This window comes from Kogia breviceps, chromosome 18 (genome assembly GCF_026419965.1).
Source record: "Kogia breviceps isolate mKogBre1 chromosome 18, mKogBre1 haplotype 1, whole genome shotgun sequence".
NCBI lineage: Eukaryota > Metazoa > Chordata > Mammalia > Artiodactyla > Physeteridae > Kogia > Kogia breviceps.
This window is the reverse complement of record NC_081327.1, coordinates 13,332,032-13,354,942: the sequence shown is the minus strand read 5'-3', so window position 1 is coordinate 13,354,942 and position 22,911 is coordinate 13,332,032. Positions and strand designations below refer to the sequence as shown.

The following is a 22,911-nucleotide window of genomic DNA, read 5'->3' as shown; positions in this document are numbered from 1 at the left end:
TCCTACATTATCTTCTTAGGGGTTTATAGTTTTGCCTTCCACAGTTTTGGTTGTTATAAAATCTTTTGGGGGATTTCCCTCATGGCACAGTGGTTAAGAATCCGCCTGCCAATGCAGGGGACACGGGTTCAAGCCCTGGTCCAGGAAGATCCCACATGCCACGAAGCAACTGTGCTCTAGAGCTCATGAGTCACAACTACTGAGCCCCGCGTGCCACAACTATTGAAGCCTGTGTTCCACAACAAAGAAGCCACTGCTATGAGAAGCCCATGCACCGCAATGAAGAGTAGCCCCTGCTGGCCACAACTAGAGAAAACCCACGTGCAGCAATGAAGACCAATGCAGCCATAAATAAATAAACAAATAATACTTTAAAAAAATCTTTTGGAATCGATCTCTTTCTGTAAAATAAAGGACTGTAATTTATGTGTGCATGTGCAGCAAATGTCCCAGAATATGAAAAGGCTATCTTTTCCCCTATTATTGATGGTCATAAATTAGGTTATATGTATGTATATCTTTATTCAATCTGTTGATCAAGTTATTATTCCCTGTAATGTGTACATGCTCTTGATTAACATTATTTTATAATAATTTTTGGTATATGATAACACAAAGACCTATTTGGGACCTTATTAATCTCCAGTATATTGCTTTTTCTATTTCCTTTATTTTTTATTCTTATCTTTATTATTTCCTTGTTTTTACATTCTTTTGGTTTATTCTGCCATGTTTTCTCACATTTTCAGTTGGACAATTACAGAGTTAACTTTTATGCTTTTTTCTTTTTTAAAAAAAATTTATTTTAGTTGATTTACTGTTAATTTCTGCTGTACAGCAGTGATTCAGTTATTTATATATACTTTTTCATATTCTTTTCCATTACGGTTTATTAAAGGATATTTTTGTTTGTTTGTTGGCTATGCTGTGTGGCTTGTGGGATGTTAGTTCCCTGACCAGGGATTGAACCTGTGCCCCCTGCAGTGGAAGCAGTCCTAAGCACTGGACCACCAGGAAATTCCCTATTACAGGATATTGAATATAGTTCCCTTTGCTATACAGTAGGACCATGTTGTTTATCCATTTTATATACAATAGTTTGCATCTGCTAATCCCAAACTCCCACTCCATTGCTCCTCCACCCACCCACTGCACGTTGGCAACCACAAGTCTGTTCTATGTATCTGTGAGTCTGTTTCTGTTTCATATATCATTTGTGTCATACTTTAGATTCCACATATAAGTGACATCATGGCATTTGTCTTTCTCTTTCTGACTTACTTCACTTAGTATGATAATCTCTAGGTCCATCCATGTTGCTGAAAATGGCATGTCATCTCTTAATGGCTGAGTAGTATTCCATTGTATATATGTACCACATCTTCTTTATCCATTTGGCTGCTGATGGACATTTAGTTTGCTTCCATGTCTTGGCTATTGTAAATAGTGCTGCTATGAACGTTGGGGTGCATGAATTAGAGTTTTCTCAGAATATACGCCAAGGAGTGGGATTGCTGTATCATATGGTAACTCTACTTTTAGTTTTTTAAGGAACCTCCACACTGTTCTCCCTAGTGGCTGCACCAATTCACATTCCCACCAACAGTTTAGGAGAGTTCCCTTTTTTCCACACCCTCTCCATCTGATGGCAGATGTTAACTGACTTACTGTGGTGATCATTTTGCAATATATGCAAATATGGAAAAATGATGTACACCTGAAACTAAAATAATGTTTATGTCACTTATACCTAAAATGAAAAAAAAAAAAAAAGATTTCCTACCTCGAGGAAAAAAACCTCAAAATTTCATGATGGAATAAAAACTTGAAACCATTTAACACAATCTATCAAACGAGAAAAAAATTTTCAGGTTATTTTTTTTGTATACCAGAATTGTTTTTATTTTGGTGCATTTGTCTTAAGCCAAATATTAATTTTAAAACTTAGCTATTAAGCATTCAGTCAAAATGTGGTTTCAATGAACTTCTCCAAGGAACAGTATTATATGAAATTTTAATTTAAATTTTGTATGTACTGGAAATACATTTCAAATGTATTTCTTCATTTGGGTCACCCTCAAAGAAGATTGAAAAACACATCATGTTCCAAAACCATATAATAAGGGAATGAAAATGACTTGAGGCTGCGTCAAGTCATTTTTCCATCATAAACAAGTCTTAGAAATATAATTTCTAAGCTCTGGAATTATAATTAACCTAGAAAAGGTAAATCAGACATTCTGGATAAGTGGTATTCCTTTGCATTCTTTTAATTGTATGTTAGGTGTTATTTATATTTTAATTAGAGTATTTATATCAATTATCATTTACAGCAATTATCTGTTATTATCTGCTCTTGTTTGATTTTGAAACTAGGGCTATGTATGGTACTAGCCTCACAGAATGAGCTTCAAAAATTTTATTAGGGGAGGGGTTTTGAAAATTTTCAAGTGTAGAACTAATTGTTCTAGATTTCTCAAAAAACACAAACTACTAGGGAGGTGGTCTAGTAGTTAGGATTCAGCGCTTTCACTGCCATGGCCCGGGTTCAATTCCTGGTTGGGGAACAGATCCCGCAAGCCACACAGCATGGCTAAAAATAAAAAATAAAAACAAAACCCTACAAACTACTAAATCTCAACTAAGATAAAGCAGATATCCCAAATAACCATATAACCATAAAGAAATTGAATTTATACTGTAAAGCTCCCCAAAAAGAAATCCTGGGGCCCAGGTGTCTCCACTGGCAGTTTATTACAAACATTTGAAGAATGAACAGATTTTACACACCTTCTTCCAGAAAATAGAAGAAACACTTCCCAACTCATTTTATGAGACCAGTACTACACTGATCCCCAAGTGAGACAAAGACTTGGGGGAGGGCTTTCCTGGTGGTGCAGTGGTTGAGAATCTGCCTGCTAATGCAAGGGACATGGGTTCAAGCCCTGGTCTGGGAGGATCCCACATGCCGCAGAGCAACTAGGCCCGTGAGCCACAACTACTGAGCCTGTGCGTCTGGAGCCTGTGCTCCGCAAAAAGAGAGGCCACAATAGTGAGAGGCCCGTGCACTGCGATAAAGAGTGGCCCCCACTTGCCACAACTAGAGAAAGCCCTTGCACAGAAACGAAGACCCAACACAGCAAAAAGAAATAAATTAATTAATAAACTCCTACCCTCAACATCTTCTTAAAAAAAAAAAAGACTTGGGGGAAAAAGACCTCATAATTTTAGACACAAAAATCCTCAACAAAATGTTAGCAAAACAAATCCAACAAGCAAATTATACAACATACTGAGTGGGATTTATTACAGGTATACAAGACAGATTTGACATTTAAAAAAAAATCAATGTGATCCACCATATCAGTATATTGAAGAAGAAAAGTACTATGATCAACTGCTTCAGAAAAATTTCAATTGCTGCAGAAAGAGCATTCGATAATATCCAACATCCATTCATGATTTTTTTAAAAAACCCTCAAAAAGTTAGGAACAGAGGGGAACAACTTCAATTTTAAAAAGAGCACCGGGAGGGTGGAGTCAAAATGGCTACCAGGACATAGAATTCATACCTCTTCACAACTAGGGCACCTACCGGGCACCAGTGGGGGACCATGGCAGAAACCCCCAGCAACTGGGTAGGACGTGGTGCATGAGGGGAGAGAAGCGGGAGAAGTGGAGGTGGGATGGGACTGGCACCCCTGAGGGACGACTGGGGGAGGGGAAGGGATCCTATGCCCGAAGGGGGAAATTGGGGAACCACAGGGAGGGCAGAGAATCAAAAGGGAGCGTGGCCAGCTTTCCCCTGCCCACTTGGGCCCCCAGGAATCTGCTGAGATCCCAGGCCTGATCCTCTGCCCACCTAGGCCCCCTCCAGCCACGTGGGTCCTGAGGCAGTGGGAGGGAGGGATGGGGGAGCAAAGGTAAAGGCCGGACCTCTGGGATCAGCAGCCCTGAGGGGTGGCTAGGGGAGGCAAGGAGTTTCTACACCCAGCGGGACCCACTCATGGTTAGGGGTCCAGTGGTGACAGGGGAGACCCTGTGAGAGACAGTGGGGAGGGGTGCAAAGGAACAGAAGGGAATGGGGCGGGGCCAGTGCTTTCCCTGTCCACTTAGGCTCCAGGGAGACTGTTGGGCTCCTAGGCCTAATCTTCTGCCCTTGGAGCCTCCCCTGCCGTGCAGAACCAAAGCCCTGCACTTACACCCCCACCCAGCACCCTACCTCTACACTTGGAGACCCCCTCCAACGAGCTGGGCCTAAACCCCACCCACACTCCATCACTCAGGTCTCTACCTCCAAACTCCAAAACCCGACACTGCAGAGACTCTCCTTTAGACATGCTGCCTCTCCCCTTCTGTGCAGGTCTTAAGCAGAGGCCCCAACCCACATTTGAACTTTCCTGCCACTCCCTGCCCACACTCAATCATCACCCCCCCAACCCGCCTAGGTCCCCCCCACCCTAAACCCTACCCTTGCCTAAGTTCTACCCCTTCCTAAACTCCGCCCCCATAGCCAGGGCTTTTTTTTTTCTTTTCGTGTTTTCTCTTTTAGATTGGGGTTCTGTTTTACCTTATTGATTCATTGTTGTTGATTCTTTTACATTTTTATTTTTCCCAATAAATCTTTTATTTTTCTAATTTTATTTTATTCTTCATACTGCGTTATGGTTCTCTCCTCTTGGCTTCTTCCCCCCCACATACAATGTTTTTTTTTCTGATGTGGTTTTATTTTACCTTGTTGCAGTTGTTCCACTTACAGTTTTATTTTTCCTAATATATTTTTTATCTTTCTAATATTTTGTTCTTTATTCTTTGAAATTGTACTGCTCCTTTTTTTCTTTTTTTACTGCACCATGTGCCTTGTGGGAGGATCTGTTCACAGGCCGAGGGTCAGGCCCAAGCTCCTGTGGTGGGAGCTACAAGTCCAAACTGCTGGACTAATAGACAACCTCAGATGCCAGGGAATGTCAATTGGAATGAGGCCTCCTGGAGGTCCTCACCTCAGCACAAAGACCCAGCTCTTTCCAACTGCCTGCAAACTCCAGTGCTGGATGTCTCAGGTCAAACAATCAGAAAGACAAGAAGACAGCATCACCTATCAAAAAAAAAAAAAGTGACAAAACAATGTGTTACAGATGAAGGAGCAAGGTAAAAACCTAAAAGACCAAATAAATGAAGAAGAAATATGCAACCTACCTGAAAAACAATTCAGAGTAATGATAGTAAAGAGGATCCCAAATCTCAGAAACAGAAAATACAAGAAAAATGTAACAAGGATCTAGAATAACTAAAGAGCAAACAAATAGTGATTAACAACACAATTACTGAAATTAAAAATACTCTAGAAGGAATCAATAGCAGAATAACTGAGGCAGAAGAACAGATAAGTGAGCTGGAAGATAAAATGGTGGAAATAACTGCCAGGAGCAGAATAAAGAAAAAAGAATGAAAAGAATTGAGGACAGTCTCAGAGACCTCTGGGACAAGATTAAACACACCAACATTTGAAGTATAGGGGTCCCAGAAGAAGAAGAGAAAAAGAAAGGGTCTGAGAAAATATTTGAAGAGATTATAGTAGAAAACTTCCCTAACATGGGAAAGGAAATAGCCAATGAAATCCAGGAAGCACAGAGAGTACCATACAGGATAAACCCAAAGAGAAACACAACGAGACACATACTAATCAAACAATCAAACATTCAATACAAAGAAAAAATATTAAAAGCGGCAAGGGAAATAACATACAAGGGAATCCCCATAAGGTTAACAAGCTGATTTTTCAGCAAAAACTCTGCGAGCCAGAAGGGAGTGGGAGGACATATTTAAAGTGATGAAAGGGAAAAACCTACCACCAAGATTACTCTACCCAGCAAGGATTTCCTTTAAAGATAAGCAAAAGTTAAGAGAATTCAGCACCACCAAACCAGCTTTACAACAAATGCTAAAGGAACTTCTCTAGGCAGGAAACACAAGAGAAGGAAAGGACCTACAATAACAAACCCAAAACAATTAAGAAAATGGGAATAGGAACATACATATCGATAATTACCTTAAATGTAAATGGATTAAATGCTCCCACCAAAAGACAGACTGCCTGAATGGATACAAAAACAAGACCCATATATATGCTGTCTACAAGAGACCCACTTCAGACCTAGGGACACATACAGACTGAAAGTGAGGGGATGGAAAAAGATATTCCATGCAAATGGAAATCAAAAGAAAGCTGGAGTAGCAATTCTCATATCAGACAAAATAGACTTCAAAATAAAGACTATTACAAGAGACAAAGAAGGACACTACATAATGATCAAGGGATCAACCAAAAAGAAGGTATATACCAATTGTAAATATTTATGCATGCAACATAGGAGTACCTCAATACATAAGGCAAATGCTAACAGCCATTAAATGAGAAATCGACAGTAATACAATGACAGTAGGGGACTTTAACACCCCACTTTCACCAACGGACATATCATCCAAAATGAAAATAAATAAGAAAACACAAGCTTTAAATGACACATTAAACAAGATGGACTTAAGTGATATTTACAGGACATTCCATTCAAAAGCAACAGAATACACTTTCTTCTCAAGTGCTCATGGAACGTTCTCCAGGATAGACCATATCCTGGGTCACAAATCAAGCCTTGGTAAATTTTTTAAAATTGAAATCATATCAAGTATCTTTTCTGACCACAACACTATGAGACTAGATATCAATTATAGGGAAAAAAACTGTAAAAAATACAAACACTTGGAGGCTAAACAATATGTTACTAAATAACCAAGAGATCACTAAAGAAATCAAAGAGGAAATAAAAAATACCTAGAAACAAATGACAATGAAAACACGACGACCCAAAACTTATGGGATGCAGCAAAAGCAGTTCTAAGAGGGAAGTTTATAGCAATACAACCCTACCTCAAGAAACAAGAAACATCACAAACAAACAACCTAACCTTACACCTAAAGCAATCAGAGAAAGAACAAAAAAAACCCCCAAAGTTAGCAGAGGAAAGAAATCATAAAGATCAGATCAGAAATAAATGAAAAAGAAATAAAGGAAACAGCAGCAAAGATCAATAAACCTAAAAGCTGGTTCTTTGAGAAGATAAACAAAACTGATAAATCATTAGCCAGACTTATCAAGAAAAAAAGGGAGAAGACTCAAATCCACAGAATTAGAAATGCAAAAGGAGAAGTAACAACTGACACTGCAGAAATACAAAGGATCATGAGAGATTACTACAAGCAACTATATGCCAATAAAATGGATAACCTGGAAGAAATGGACAAAATCTTAGTAAAGCATAACCTTCTGAGACTGAACCAGGAAGAAACAGAAAATATGAACAGACCAATCACAAGCACTGAAACTGAAACTGTGATTAAAAATCTTCCAACAAACAAAAGCCCAGGACCAGATGGCTTCACGGGTGAATTCTATCAAACATTTAGAGAAGAGCTAACACCTATGCTTCTCAAACTCTTCCAAAATATAGCAGAGAGAGGAACACTCCCCAACTCCTTCTACGAAGCCACCATCACCGATACCAAAACCAAAGATGTCACAAAAAAAGAAAACTACAGGCCAATATCTCTGATGAACATTAGATGCAAATATCCTTGACAAAATACTAGCAAACAGAATCCAACAGCACATTAAAAGGATCATACACCATGATCAAGTGGGGTTTATCCCAGGAATGCAAGGATTCTTCAATATACACAAATCAGTCAATGTGATAAAACATATTAACAAACTGAAGGAGAAAAACCATATGATCATCTCAATAGATGCAGAAAAAGCTTTTGACAAAATTAAACACCCATTTATGATTAAAAACTCCAGAAAGGAGGCATAAAGGAAACCTACCTCAACATAATAAAGGCCATAGATGACAAACCCACAGCCAACAACATTCTCAATGGTGAAAAACTGAAATCATTTCCTTTAAGATCAGAAACAAGAAAAGATTGCCCACTCTCACCACTATCATTCAACATAGCTCTGCAAGTTTTAGCCACAGCAATCAGAGAAGAAAAAGAAATAAAAGCAATGCAAATCAGAAAGGAAGTAAAACTGTCACTGTTTGCAGATGACATGATACTATACATAGAGAATCCTAAAGATGCTACTAGAAAACTACTAGAGTTAATCAATGAATTTGGTAGAGTAGCAGGATACAAAATTAATGCACAGAAATCTCGTGCATTCCTATACACTAATGATAAAATATCTGAAAGAGAAATTAAGGAAACAGTCCCATTTACCATTGCAACAAAAAGAATAAAGTACCTAGAAATAAACCTACCTAAGGAGACAAAAGACCTATATGCAGAAAACTATAAGACACTGATGAAAGAAATTAAAGATGATACAAACATATGGAGAGATATACTATGCTCTTGGATTGGAAGAATCAACAGTGTGAAAGTGACTATACTACCCAAAGCAATCTACAGATTCAATGCAATCCCTATCAAACTACCAATGGCATTTTTCACAGAACTGGAACAAAAAATTGCAAAATTTTTATGGAAACACAAAAGACCCCGAATAGTCAAAACAATCTTGAGAAAAATAATGGAGCTGGAAGAATCAGGCTCCCAGACTTCAGACTATACATAGCTACAGTAGTCAAGTCAGTATGTTACTGGCACAAAAACAGAAATATGCATCAATGGAACAGGAGAGAAAGCCCAGAGATAAACCCATGCATCTATGGTCACGTAATCTATGACAAAGGAGGCCAGAATATATAATGGAGCAAAGACATCCTCTTCAATAAGTGGTGCTGGTAAAACTGGACAGCTACATGTAAAAGAGTGAAATTAGAACAGTCCCTAACACCATACACAAAAATAAACTCAAAATGGATTAAAGGCCTAAATGTAAGGCCAGATGCTATTAAACTCTTAGAGGAAAAATAGGCAGAACACTCTATGACATAAATCGCAGCAAGATCTTTTTTGACCCACCTCCTAGAGTAATGAAAATAAAAACAAACAAATGTGACCTAATTAAATTCAAAACCTTTTGCACAGCAAAGGAAACCATAAACAAGATGAAAAGACAACCCTCAGAATGGGAGAAAATATTTGCTAACAAAGCAACTGACAAAGGATTAACCTCCAAAATATACAAGCAGGTCATGAAGCTCAGTATGAAAAATACAAACAACGCAATCCAAAAATAGGCAGAAGACCTAAATAGACATTTCTCCAAAGAAGATATACATATTGCTGACAAACACATGAAACAATGCTCAATGTCATTAATTATTAGAGAAGAGCAAGTCAAAACTGCAATGAGATATCTCCTCACACTAGGCCATCATCACAAAATCTACAAATAATAAATGCTGGAGAGGGTGTGGAGAAAAGGAACCCTCTTGCACTGTTGGTGGGAATGTAAATTGATACAGCCACTATGGAGGTTCCTTAAAAAACTAAAAATAGAACAACCATATGACCCAGCAATTCCACTACTGGGCATATACCCTGAGAAAACCATAATTCAAAAAGAGACAATGTACCACAATGTTCATTGCAGCACTATTTACAATAGCCAGGACATGGAAGCAACCTAAGCGTCCATCGACAGATGAATGGATAAAGAAGATGTGGCACATATATACAATGGAATATTAGCCATCCATAAAAAGAAACGAAATTGAGTTATTTGTAGTGAGGTGGATGTACCTAGAGTCTGTCATACAAAGTGAAGTAAGTCAGAAAGAGAAAAACAAATACCGTATGCTGACACATATATATGGAATCTAAAAACAAACAAAAAAAGGTTCTCATGAACCTAGGGGCAGGACAGGAATAAAGGCACAGATGTAGAGAATGGACTTGAGGACACAGGGAGGGGGAAGGTTAAGCTGGCATGAGGTGAGAGAATAGCACTGACATATATACACTACCAAATATAAAATAGCTAGTGGGAAGCAGCTGCATGGCACAGGGAGATCTGCTCTGTGCTTTGCGACCACCTAGAGGGGTGGGATAAGGAGGGTGTGAGGGAGACACAAGTGGGAGGAGATATGGGGATATACATATGCATATAGCTGATTCACTTTGTTATACAGCAGAAACTAACACAACATTGTAGAGCAATTACACTCCAATAAAGATGTTAAAAAATAAAGATTAAAAAAAATAAGAGCACCTACACAAAACCTATAGCTAACATAATATTTAATAGTGAAAGACTGAGAGTTTCCCCCTAAGATCAGAAACAAGGCAAGGATATATGCTTGTACCACTCTTACTCAACATAACACTGGAAGTAATAGTCACCATAATAAGGGAAGAAAGGAAACAAAAGACAGATAGACTAGAAGAAAAAAACTGTCCCTGTTTATAGCTGACATGATTATCTATGTAGAAAATCCCAAGGAATGTACAAAACAAAAACTTCCAGAATTAGTGAGTTCTGCAGCAAGATAACAGATTACAAGATCAATATACAAGTTATTTGTAACCCATATACAAATTATATTGGTATTACAGTCTATGACTTTGCTGTAGAACTCACCAATTATATAATTTGTATATTGATTTGTATATATGTATATGTACATATATAATTTATGTATACCAGTGATTAACAGGTAAAAGGAAAAACACACCATTTACAACTTTTCCAAAGAAAATGAAACACTTAGATATACACTTATAAATCATGTATGCGATCTGTATACAAAAAATTACAAATCCTAATAAGAGAAATCAAAGACTATATTAGTTTTATAGGGCTGCCATAACAAATTACCACAAAGTTAGTTTAAAACAACTTAATTTTCTCACAATTCTGGGGGCTAGAAGTCCAAAATCAAGGTATTGGCAGGGCCATGCTTTCTCTAAAGGTGCTAGGGGATGATTCTTTCTTGCCCTTTCCAGTTTCTGGTAGTTATTAGTAAGACTTGGTGTTCCTTGGCTTGTAGATGCATCATTCCAACCTTGCCTCTGACTTCACATGGCTTTCCTTATGTATCTATGTCCATATTTCCCTCTTCTTTTAAGGATACTAGTCATTAGAGTAGTGCTTACTCTAATCCATTATGACCTCACCTTAATTTGATTACATCTGCAAAGTCTCTATTTCCAAATAAGGTCACATTCACAGGTACTGAGAGTTAGGACTTGAATATTTTGGGGAACACAATTAAACCCATAATAAAGACCTAAAAATGGAGAGACATATCATGTTCATGGATTGGAAGACTAAAGAGAGTAAAGATGTCAATTATCCCCAATTTGAAATTCTATTACAACTCAGCAAACTTTTTTTGTAGATATAGGTTAGTTTATTCTAGAATTTACATGAAACGGCAAAAGACCTACAATAGTTAAGTCAATTTTAAAAAGGTAAAGTGGGAGGAATCACTCTACCCAATATTAAGACATCCTATAGAGTGACAGTAACCAAGACAGGGTGGTCCTGGCAGAGGGATAGGCACATAGGTCAATAGAAGAGAACAGAAAATCCAGAAATAGACATACACAAATATAAAGGCACAAAATCAATTTATTGAAGGTAGCCTTTTCAACAAATGGTACTAGAACAACTGGGCACCCATAAGGCAACACAAAGAGATAACATGCAGCTAAAGTTTATAATGTATGCAAATATTAACTCAAAATGGATCACAGACTTAAATGCAAAACATAAAACCATGAAAACTTCAGGCAAAAATGTAGGAGAATATCTTTGGGATCTGGAGCTATAAAAGGAGTCCTTAGATTTGACACCAAAAGCTAGATCCATAAAAGGAAAAAGTAATAAGCTAGATCTTATCAAAATTTAAAAGTTTTGCTTTTCAGAAGACCCTGCTAAAAGGATGAAAAGCTACACACTGGGGAAAATTTTTGCAAACTACCTATCAGACAAAGGACTAGTATTGTCTAGAATAAAGCACTCTCTCACAATCCAACAGTTAAAAAAAGATACAATTCAAAAATGAAGGAGTAAAAGACACAGTCATTCCACCACAATGGATACAGGGATGGCAAATAAACACACCATCATTAGCCCTTAGGGAAATGGAAATTATAACCACAAAGAGATATCATTACAAACCTATCAGAATGGCTAAGATAAAAAGTGGTGAAAAAACCAAATGCTGGTAGAAATACAGAGAAACTGGGTCACTCATGTTCCTGGTGTGAATGTAAAATGGAAAAGCCACTTTGGAAAATGATTTGTTCATTTCTTCTAAGAGAAACGTTCATTTACTATATAACCCAGAAACTACTCTCTTATTAAACATTTAGACCAGAGAAATGGAAGTTTATGTTCACGCAAAAATTTATACAAAAATGTTCACAAGCAGCTTTATTTGTAAGGGCAAAACACTTTTTTCCCTTTAGGGTTTACTTTTAGTAAGAATTTTGATTCAGAACAAGGTATAACCTCATATTAATAATATTAGAATGTTTTGTTCCAAAATGATTTACCTGATGCTTAGTAAGAGTGATGAAAGATTTTCTGTATGTACTGTATTTGTAAAGTTTCCTTCTCATTTGAATTCTGTAATAGTATATGATTAAAACCCAAAATAAAAGTAATGTTTACAATAATAGCTAACATTTATTAAGCATTAACTATGTAGTACACATTGCTTTAAGGCTTTACAGTATATGTATTTACTTCTTTAAATTGCAGAACACTATGATGAAATATATGATATTAATGGAAACTAAAACAAACAGGGGTTAAGTAACTTTTGCAAAGGAACACCCACATAGTAAACAGTGGAGCTCAGGTGATACAAGAGAACCCTACATTTTAGGGTTGAGCTCTCATATGAATTCACTAGTGTCTAACTAGGATTGAAATATGATGGAAAGTAATTCTGCACTTACATTAATCTAGCCTTTCTTAAATGTGAATTCTCTGAAGGTGAGTTGTTTATGAGTTTACGTAAAAAAGGATTCTCACATTCATAATCTGAATTTTTTGATATCCCAAAGCTGAATGTCATGTGCAAACAGGTAAAGGATTTACTTAATTAATTTTTTCATACAGTTTTTCTCCATTATGAAGTTTCTGATGTTGAGTAAGGTGTGAATGACGTCTAAAGTCCTTACCACATGCATTACATTTATAAGGCTTCTCGCCAGAATGAATTCTCTGATGTTGAGTAAGTTGTGATCCACGATTAAAGGCCTTTCCACATTCGTTACATTTGTATGGTTTCTCACCAGTATGAATTCTCTGATGCTGAGTCAGATGTGAACCACGAATAAAGGCCTTCCCACATTCATTACATTCATAGGGCTTCTCACCAGTATGAACTCTCTGATGGTAAGTTAGCTGTGAGCTACGAATAAAAGTCTTACCACATTCCTTACATTCATATGATTTCTTACCAGTATGAAAAATGTGATGTAGGTTAAGTTGTGAGGCACAAATGAAGATCTTCCCACACTGCTTACATTCATAGGGATTCTCACCTGTATGAATTTTCTGATGTTCAGACAGTTGTGAGCCATAAATAAAGGCCTTTCCACATTCTTTACATTCATAGGGTTTTTCACCAGTATGAATTCTCTGATGCTGAGTAAGATGTGAACCACGAATAAAGGCTTTCCCACATTCCTTACATTCAAAGGGTTTTTCACCAGTGTGAATTTTTTGATGTTCAGTAAGTTGGGAGCCACGAATAAATGATTTCCCACATTCTTGACATTCATATGGTTTCTCACCAGTATGAATCCTCTGATGTCGAATAAGCTGTGAGCCATAGTTAAAGGCCTTTCCACACTGCTTACATTCATGTGGTTTCTTACCTGTATGGATTCTCTGATGTTCAGTAAGTTGTGAGCCACGAATAAAGGACATCTCACAGTCTTTACATTTATAAGGCTTTTCACCAGTATGGAGTCTATAATGTAGAATAAGCTGTGAACCATAACTAAAGGCTTTCCCACATTTCTTACATTCATAGGGTTTCTCTCCAGTATGAATTCTCTGATGTTCAGTAAGTTGAGAGCCACGAATAAAGGCCTTTCCACATTCCTTACATTGATAGGGTTTCTCTGCAGTATGAACTCTCTGATGGTAAGTAAGTTGTGAGCCACGAAAAAAGGCCTTCCCACATGCATTACATTCATAGGGTCTTTCACCAGTATGAATTCTTTGATGCTGAGTAAGATGAGAGCTACGAATAAAGGCCTTCCCACACTCTTTACATTCATAAGGTTTCTCTCCAGTATGAATTCTTTGATGATAAATAAGTTGTGAGGCACAGATAAAAGCTTTTCTACATTCCTTACATTCATAGGGTTTCTTAGCAACATGAACTCTCTGATGGTAATTAAGTTGTGAGTCCCAAATAAAGGCCTTTCCACATTCTTTACATTCATAGAATTTTTCATCAGAATGATTTTTCTGATGTTCAGTCTGTTGAAAGTCAAGCATAAAATATTTTCTGCATGCTTTACATTCACAGAATTTCTCAGTAGAATGAATTCTCCGTTGTAACGTAAGGGATGTGGTTTGACTAAAATTAGTCATTTCTTCATAGACTACTAGTTGCCTAAAAAGTCCCTCTTTATTTCTTAAATGGCTTTCAAACTGGTCTCTGCATTCCTTATCATCTTGAAAACTTTTGCACTCACACTTACAGCTTGTAAGTTGTTCTACTATCTCCCATTGAGATGCTTCTAGTTCATAAATTTCTCTTTTTGATGATAGCTTCTTGGTTTCACATCTGGATTCCCATTCTGTAAGATAACAAGTAAACAAATGCTATTTTCATATTCCTGGAAAAATGAAACTTCTAAGGTAGAAATGGTGGACTCAAACTGAATATCATACTCATAAGATGTCAGTGCAACCAATGGAACAGAAAAGAAAAATCCATAAATAGACACAATTATAAGTGCAAATTTAGCATACAATAAAGGTAGCAGTTAAAACAAGTAGGGAAAAGATGGACTCATTTTTAATAAATGAAAGTGATAAACATAGGAGACACTGCTTTGGGAAAGATCCCCAGCGCTCTCCTTACTTGCTGCAAATAATGAAACCTTCCTTCTCCCTTAAAAAAACAAAAACAAAAAAACAATACGACATAAGGATAAACATACAGAAAAAAGATGAAATTGCATTAGTACCTTAGAGCTTACAGTAGGATAAATTTCAAATGGATCAGATACCCTTACTTAGAGAAATGAAAACACAGAAATAACTAGAATAAAACTTGGGTGACTTCTTTTATAACTTAGGAATGCGGAAATTTTTCCAAATCACAACTTGATAAAAATGACCACATTGGGATTTCCCACATCCAGTGGTTAAGACGCCATGCTTCCACTGCAGGGGGCATGGGTTCAATCCCTGGTCGGGGAACTAAGATACCACATGCCGTGCGGTGGGGCCAAAAAAAAATGATATTGGATTAATTATCTATGTAGAAAAAGTAAAAATTTTTAAAATGACCATGTTACAGTAAAATCAAAAACAAAAGAAAAGGTTAGCATGTCAAAAACACATTAAGGAAAGTAAAAGGAAAAGCTGGGAAAAAATAGATATGTATAGATATCTATACTTATGTGAACTCTATCTCAAAATTGCACTAGCGGGACTTCCCTGGTGGTCCAGTGGTTAAGACTCCACGCTTCCACTGCAGGGGGCACAGGTTCGATCCCTGGTCAGGGAACCAAGATCCCACATGCTGCGTGGCATGGCCAAAAACCAACAAAACAAAAAAATAAAGCAAAAAAAATTTTTTTTAAATTGCACCAGCAAATTTCAAAAATTCTGATGCAGAAAGTTTTCACTGAAGCATGATTTGTTACAGAAAAAGATTAACAATAACCCAATTTCCCATCAGTAGGTGGTTGGTTGAAATAATTCATGGTATATCTACATCATGGAGTACTACGAAGCAGGTAAAAAGGAATATCTCTTTATATTAATATGTAGTGCTGATTGAAATACACTGTTAATTGCAAAAAGAAATGTCAAGCTTCCCTGGTGGCGCAGTGGTTAAGAATCCACCTGCCATGCAGGGGACATGGGTTCAAGCCCTGGTCCGGGAGGATCCCACATGCCATGGAGCAACTAAGCCCGGGCACCACAAGTACTGAAGCCCGTGCGCCTAGAGCCCATGCTCCACAGTAAGACAGGCTACCACAATAAGAGGCCTGTGCCAACGAAGAGTAGCCCCCGCTCACCGCAACTAGAGAAAGCCCACACGCAGCAGCGAAGACCCAACACAGCCAAAAATAAATTAATTAATTAAGAAAAAAAGAAGAAATGTCAACTAAAGTACGTAGAGTTATGCTCTTTTTATCTTAGGAAGGAGAGAAGGTGGAAGAAGTATAAATGTATAATATACATTTGCTTTTATTTTAAAAGGGGGAGGAATAAACCCCATAGTTACAGGGTAGGGAAGGAACAGGTGGAAGAGCCAGGAATAGAAGTCAGATTTCTTTTAATATAACTTGTTTTGTAGATTTGACTTTGGTGGTATATAAATGTATTAAATAATTATAAAACAAATTTAAATTACAAGAAAGCACAGCTTAAAAATTGAAAGAAAAAAAAAAGAACCAGTATTTACAATTGGTGGCATAACCATACAAGGAAACTACTTGAAATAACTTTCAAGCATAGTAATTTGACTGTGAGATATACCCCATGAAGGGAACAAAAAACTGCCAAAACAATTATCTCAAACTGTTTTGAGTAATCATATTGTTAGTGGTAGTGTTGATCTTCTTATTTTAGAGGCTTCTTGTATAATGTGGGAAAAAATATGTAATTATGTGATATTCTAATTGCATCATTCTTAGTGTCCTTGATAACTGGGACTCCTGGCATGGGAGAGAATAGATGCAGCTTTAAGATCATAAAAAGGGTTAAATAAAAAGCCTATAATTCAGAATCTGAATTGAATTGGTATGAACTCATGCTATAGTTTATCTTATGTTTTTTAATTAAGATTTTATTTCTTAGAGTAGTTTTAGGTTTACAGAAAAACTAAACTAAGTCCAGAGAGTTCCCACATGCTCCCTTTTCCTTCCCCTCCAGGTTCCCTTATCAGTAATAAATATCTTGCACTGGTGCAGTACATTTGTTAAAATTGATGAATCTATATTGATACATTACTTTCTTCTATTTCTGTTCTCCCTGACTCACCCTAGCCACACTTATCTGTTGATGCTCAAAAGGATCAAACTCACTGCTACCTCAGTTCCTCTGCAACTGCTAGTCCCTCTGCCTTAAACTGCTCTTCTTGGGAATTCTCTGGCAGTCCAGTGGTTAGGACTCTAAGCTTTCACTGCCGAGGGCCTGGGTTTGATCCCTGGTTGGGGAACTAAGATCCCACAAGACACGCAGGGCGGCAAAAAAACAAACAAACAAAAAATCCCCCAAAACAAAAACCTGCTCTTCTCCCAAAATTTGCATGGCTTACTCTATTCATGTCTCCCCTCAAATGCAAGCACCTCAGAGAGCCATCCTTAACCACTCTTTCTATAAGAACACCTCCCCCCATTACTGTGTGATTCTCTATGCTTTTTGTCTTGCTTCATAACACTCATCACTCTTTGTATATTTTTATTTGTTACTATTTCTTCTGCTAGGAAAGATCAATGGGGATAGGGAATTTTTCTTGTTTACTGTTATATTCTCAATACTTAGAATATAGAGGGTATTTAAAAATATTTGTTGGATAAAGACTCATACAGGTTTCACTGGATCAAAAATATAAAATGTTAAAATGGTTATCATTGAAAAAGGAGGGCTATTCCCTGTTTGAAAATACAGGGGAACATGAAAGAAAACAAGGGAAGTGGTAAATGGAGCAAAGAAGGGGATTCCTTAGGTAACTGATGCTAAAACAGTTTTGTCCTCCAGGGCTCAGGATTTTACTCCACAGGCCTAAGATTAAAAGGCCTTGGTTGGGTCTGTGAGGAGAACTTCGGAGCTAATAACTCAAAGGTGTGGCAAACTTATTAAGGAATTTAACAATGGCCTCCTTTTGCCTGATCATCTCTTACTCACCTGGGCTCCGACCTCTTGTCACATCCCATACAACCTTCCAAGGGTCCTTCCCTTGCTCCAATAAGGAGAGCACATCTGGCTTAGAAATGGAAAATCCTGCTTATAAGAATGGAAATGGATATGGTTACACTCTGCTTGTCCAGAATTAAAATTGAGGCCACTGTTCATCAAGTAAGAAGGTCAATTACAGAAAGATTCAGAGAAAGGATATCTGAAGAAAAGAGTAGATAAAAGTGCCCAATGGAGCTGTCCATTTCAAAGTCTATAAGGCACAAAAAATTTATTTGGGACTAGGGGTCTGAAATTCAGCTAGGCACTTGGAAACTTTTCTAAATTTCACAAAGACTGAAGCTGAATTATTGGGAACAGACAAAATTACCCAGTGAGACCAGGTTGCTGTAGTTCTCCAACATCACGTCTCTGTACAAATCCTTCTGTTCCAAGTCCAGGCACTCCCACTCTTCCTGTGAGAAGTCTATGGCCACATCTTTGAATGACACCAAACTCTGAAATGACAACCCAGGGTTAATGGTAAAATAAAGAAATAAAGAAAAGTATTACATAAGTGGCCAAAACAGAAATATGTTGAAGCTGGAAGCTTGCAATATGGCTAAGTAATGGAAAGGAAGTGAGTTTGATAAATGCAGAGCACCTAAACAGTTTCTAAACATTCCTATTACTCTGTCATAGCTTCTTGTGAACAGTTACAAGAATGAACAAAAGCCAGGTAAGTGGAGTTCTCTGATTAAATGAAATACTGTGTGCAAGCACATAACACATGCAAATTCTCAAATAAGTTGCAAATTCCTTCCTCCCCTCTTCCCTTTAAAGAATTTAAAATAAGAAAAAGGAAGGAAGGAAGGGAGGGAAGAAAGAGAGGATGGAAGGAGGAAGGGAGGGAGAAAAAACCAAAACTGATGGGCCCATTTCAAATGTCTTTTAAAATGTTTATCTTAGAAAATAAGATTTCTATATAATTTAAGAATTTATTTCCAACTCAAGTCTCAGAATAACTTAGCAATAATATTCTTCCTTGTCCTGGCAAATCCTTTCATAGACACCATTTTTATAAGGTATATAATACTCCATATTATAATTATAATCATTTTCTTTTTTTCTTTTTTTTTTTTTTTTGCTGCACAGCACAGCTTGTGGGATCTTAGTGCCCCCACCAGGGATTGAACCCGGCCCTCGGCAGTGAAAGCGCAGAGTCCTAACCACTGGACCGCCAGGGAATTCCCTGTAATCATTTTCTTATTTTCCAGTATTTAGTTTGTTTTCCTTCTCTAACATCAGCTGTTTCTAAAATTCGCAAATATCTAACCCTCTGGCTGATCATTTTACCACTCATCATTGCTCACTGTACACTTTGCTTATTCTGAGCAACAGAAAACCAATGAAAGATGAGCTAAACTCACACAGATGTGGCCCCTGACTTACACATTCTATTCAAATTTGAAATGGACCTTGTTACTGGTATTACCTCACCTCTGAGGTATTCACTGACAAGACACACTCTCTCTGTGTTCTCAATCCTAAATTTGATCACATTTCCAATCTTAAAAGCCTCACAGACCAAAGATTTCACCACATTCTGAGATAAACAGCAATTTTCTATCCTAATCAACCAGAAAATGGAGGTCAATGAGAAAGGACGAATTTTGCATGTGTAGTCCCATCTCATCAAACCACATTCTGACACAAGAGGTTCTACTGTTTCCTTAATACACTTCCTGATTTGCAGAATGGATCCCTAAATATGGCTAGAGAAGAGAGGGGTGGGGCTTAGTGAGGCAGAAAATCTGGAGATAAGAGTATTGAGTATTCATATCCTAGAAAACAATGACTATTTGATGAGGGGAATTAAAAACACCAACTCACATGGGGCATGGCTTAGAAGGGCAAATTATTAGTCCTCCTCTGGCTTCTTCTCGTGGAGACGTGCTGAGTCCTGAGAATACAAGAGTCAGGAAAGAAAAAGGAAACCGTGAGAATAGGCTTCCTTCTAAATGACTAAATTAAGATAAATATTTCCTTCCCTTTTCATGGCACCTGGTCCCTTCCATGCCCCAATATATATACTGAGATTTGCAGAAATATAAACAATCAAATCCCTTCCCCAATCCCAAAAAACATAGATACAGAAGAATTAATTTATGCTAAGGCAGTACCCAATTCCTATGATGTTCTTAGGTTTCTCTGACCTGTCCTGAGTGGTTAATATTTTCAGACTAGGGGCCTCTGATCCAAAATGTATCCAAGTCATACCTGCTTCAAGGACAGTTATGGGGCCCTCAGGCCTAGAAGTGCTCTGTATCCAAGTAGGCCAAATCCTGGAACAAACACTTCCCACAACAAAGATCTGCCTTTTTCCCCCAGGCCCAACACATTAAATAGCTCAGGGTGCCTCCCTGGCTCATTCTCACATTCCAAGGTGCAAGAAGCATTTTGAGTCCAAATTGTAGGCTTCATCCAGGCCACGCAAAGTCACACTAGACTCATCAAGTAACCAAGGATCAAATCCAAAGCATTCTTTTTGTTTTTAATTAATTTTTTAAATTTTTATTTAATTAATTTATTTTTTGGCTGCATGACTGTGGTATCTTAGTTCCCCAACCAGGGACTGAACCTGGACCCTCGGCAGTGAAAGCACGGAGTCCTAACCACTGGACCGCCAGGGAATTTCCCCAAAGCATCCTTTACCAGAAAACTGCCTGGGGACTTCCCTGGCGGTCCAGTGGTTAAGATTCCTCGCTTCCACAGCAGGGGATGCAGGTTTAATCCCTGGTTGGGGAACTAAGATCCCACATGCCACGTGGCACTGCCAAAAAATTAAAAACAAAAAAAGAAGGGCTTCCCTGGTGGCGCAGTGGTTGAGAATCTGCCTGCTGATGCAGGGGACACGGGTTCGTGCCCCAGTCCGGGAAGATCCCATATGCCGTGGAGCAGCTAGGCCCGTGAGCCATGGCCCATGAGCCTGCGCTCCGCAACAGGAGAGGCCGCAACAGTGAGAGGCCTGCGTACAGAAAAAAAAAAAAAAAAAAAAAAAAAAAAAAAAAAAAAGAAGAAGAAGGCTGCCTGTTGCATCCAATCACGGCCTCAGCTGAACTCACAAATTCTGGAGGCAGCACTCCCTTGTTATCCTGCTGAACATCATTCTGCCTCTAAATGTAAGGCTGGGGATGACTTGAGAAAGTGGCTATACAACAAATAATTTTCACAGAGCACATACTATGCGCTAGATTCTTTATACAATTAACACTTATGTGATCAGCAAACAGGTCTGTGAATTTAACCACTCTCTGCACACACTGGCTATAGAATCTTCCTTATACTTGTTTCTTTTCGTAACAGCTTCATTAACATATAACTCACATTCCATATATTCAACCTTTTAAAAATACAACTGAGTGGTTTTTAGTATACTCACAACCATCTAACTTTAGAATATTCTCATTATCCAAAACCCCATACCCCTTAGCAGTCACTTCCCACTCTTGTTCCCTCAGACCCTGGCAACTGCTAATCCACTCTTTATATCTACACATATGCTTATTCTAGTCATTTCATATAAATGGAATCATACAATATGTGGTCTTTGTGATGGGCTTCTCTCACATAGCATAATGTTTCAGGTTAGCATATGTTGCAGCATAGATTAGTACTTTTGCCTTTATACATATTGCTAAATAATGTTCCATTGTATGGATACACCACATTTTTCCCATTCATCAGTTGATGGACATTTGCATTGTTTTCACTTATTGTTACTAAGAATAATGCTACTAAGAACATTCATGTACATGTTTTTGTGTGGACATATGTTTCATTTCTTTTAGATATATACACCTAGGAATAGAACTGCTGGATCATATGGTAACTCCATGTTTACCTTTTTGAGGAACTGCCAACTCTTTTTCAAAGCAGCTGCATCATCTTACAGTTCCACCAATATATCAAAGTTCCATTTTTTTCCACATCTTCGTCATCTTTTGGATTAAATTCATTCTAGTGGGTTTGAAGTGGTATGTCGTGATTTTAATTTGCATTTCCCCAATGATGTTGAACATCTTTATGTGCTTATTTGTCATTTGTGTATTTTCTTTGGAGAAATGTGTATTCCAATTCTTTGCTCATTTAAAAAATTTGGTGGTACTTCCCTGGAGGTCCAAGTGGTTCAGACTCCGTGCTTCCACTGCAGGGGACACGGGTTCAATCCCTGGTTGGGGAATGCCTCGTGGCGTGGCCAAAAGGAAAAAAGAAGAAAACAGAAAAAAATTTTGGTTATTTGTCTATTTATTGTTCAGTTGTAATAATTCCTCATATATTCCAAAATACAATTCCCTTCCTGAACTTCTGATTTTCAAATTTCGGGTCTCACTTTGTGGGCTGTATCTTCACTTTCTTGATGGTGTCCCTTGAAGCTTGAAAGTTTTTAATTTTGAGGAAATCCAACTTATGTATTTTTTCCCCTTTGGCTGCTTGTACTCTTACATTTAGGTCGATGGTGCATTTTGAGTAAATTTTTGTGTGTGGCTTGAGGTATGAGCCTGTGATAAAATATTTCACAAGTGCTGTCTTGACCCAACGTTGATGTCATGGCTAAAAACTCAATTTCTCTTCACAGGAAGTTTGCTAAACCCACACCCTAAATACTTCTCTTATCAAGGTCTAACACAATGTACCTTTGCCAGGCTATCCACAGATACCTCAGTAGCCTTGCCATTGTACACAATCTTAACTGCATCCACCTTTTTCCAGGAGGTATGACATTATATGGACAACATCCTCCTCTGAGGAGATTCATTTAATATGCTCATTAAGGACATAAAAATACTCAAAGAGCTCACAAAAAAAGGCATGGGCCACTGCCTCACAC

The 22,911-nt window shown here is 37.8% G+C and overlaps 1 protein-coding gene across 6 annotated transcripts in view; it reads right to left on the bottom strand.

Annotated features, from left to right (window-relative positions):
• Positions 1 to 4,517: 4,517 nt before the first annotated feature.
• Positions 4,518 to 22,911, bottom strand: part of LOC131744943 (zinc finger protein 345) — a 54,458-nt gene continuing 36,064 nt past the window's right edge. For 2 of the 6 annotated variants that reach the window (XM_067019040.1, XM_059045006.2), the window contains exons 5-9: positions 21,925 to 22,266; positions 19,914 to 19,983; positions 18,412 to 18,538; positions 18,033 to 18,128; positions 11,526 to 14,743 (exon numbers count right to left, since the gene is read on the bottom strand). In XM_067019040.1, the coding sequence (XP_066875141.1) occupies positions 13,023 to 14,743; positions 18,033 to 18,128; positions 18,412 to 18,538; positions 19,914 to 19,922 (1,953 nt within the window). In that variant the 5' untranslated portion in view covers positions 19,923 to 19,983; positions 21,925 to 22,266 and the 3' untranslated portion in view covers positions 11,526 to 13,022. Of the gene's footprint in view, positions 5,096 to 11,525; positions 14,744 to 18,032; positions 18,132 to 18,411; positions 18,539 to 19,913; positions 19,984 to 20,817; positions 21,049 to 21,924; positions 22,267 to 22,911 lie in introns of those variants that run through there. The other 4 variants (XM_067019041.1, XM_067019039.1, XR_010837749.1 and 1 more) reach the window with 4 other exon arrangements.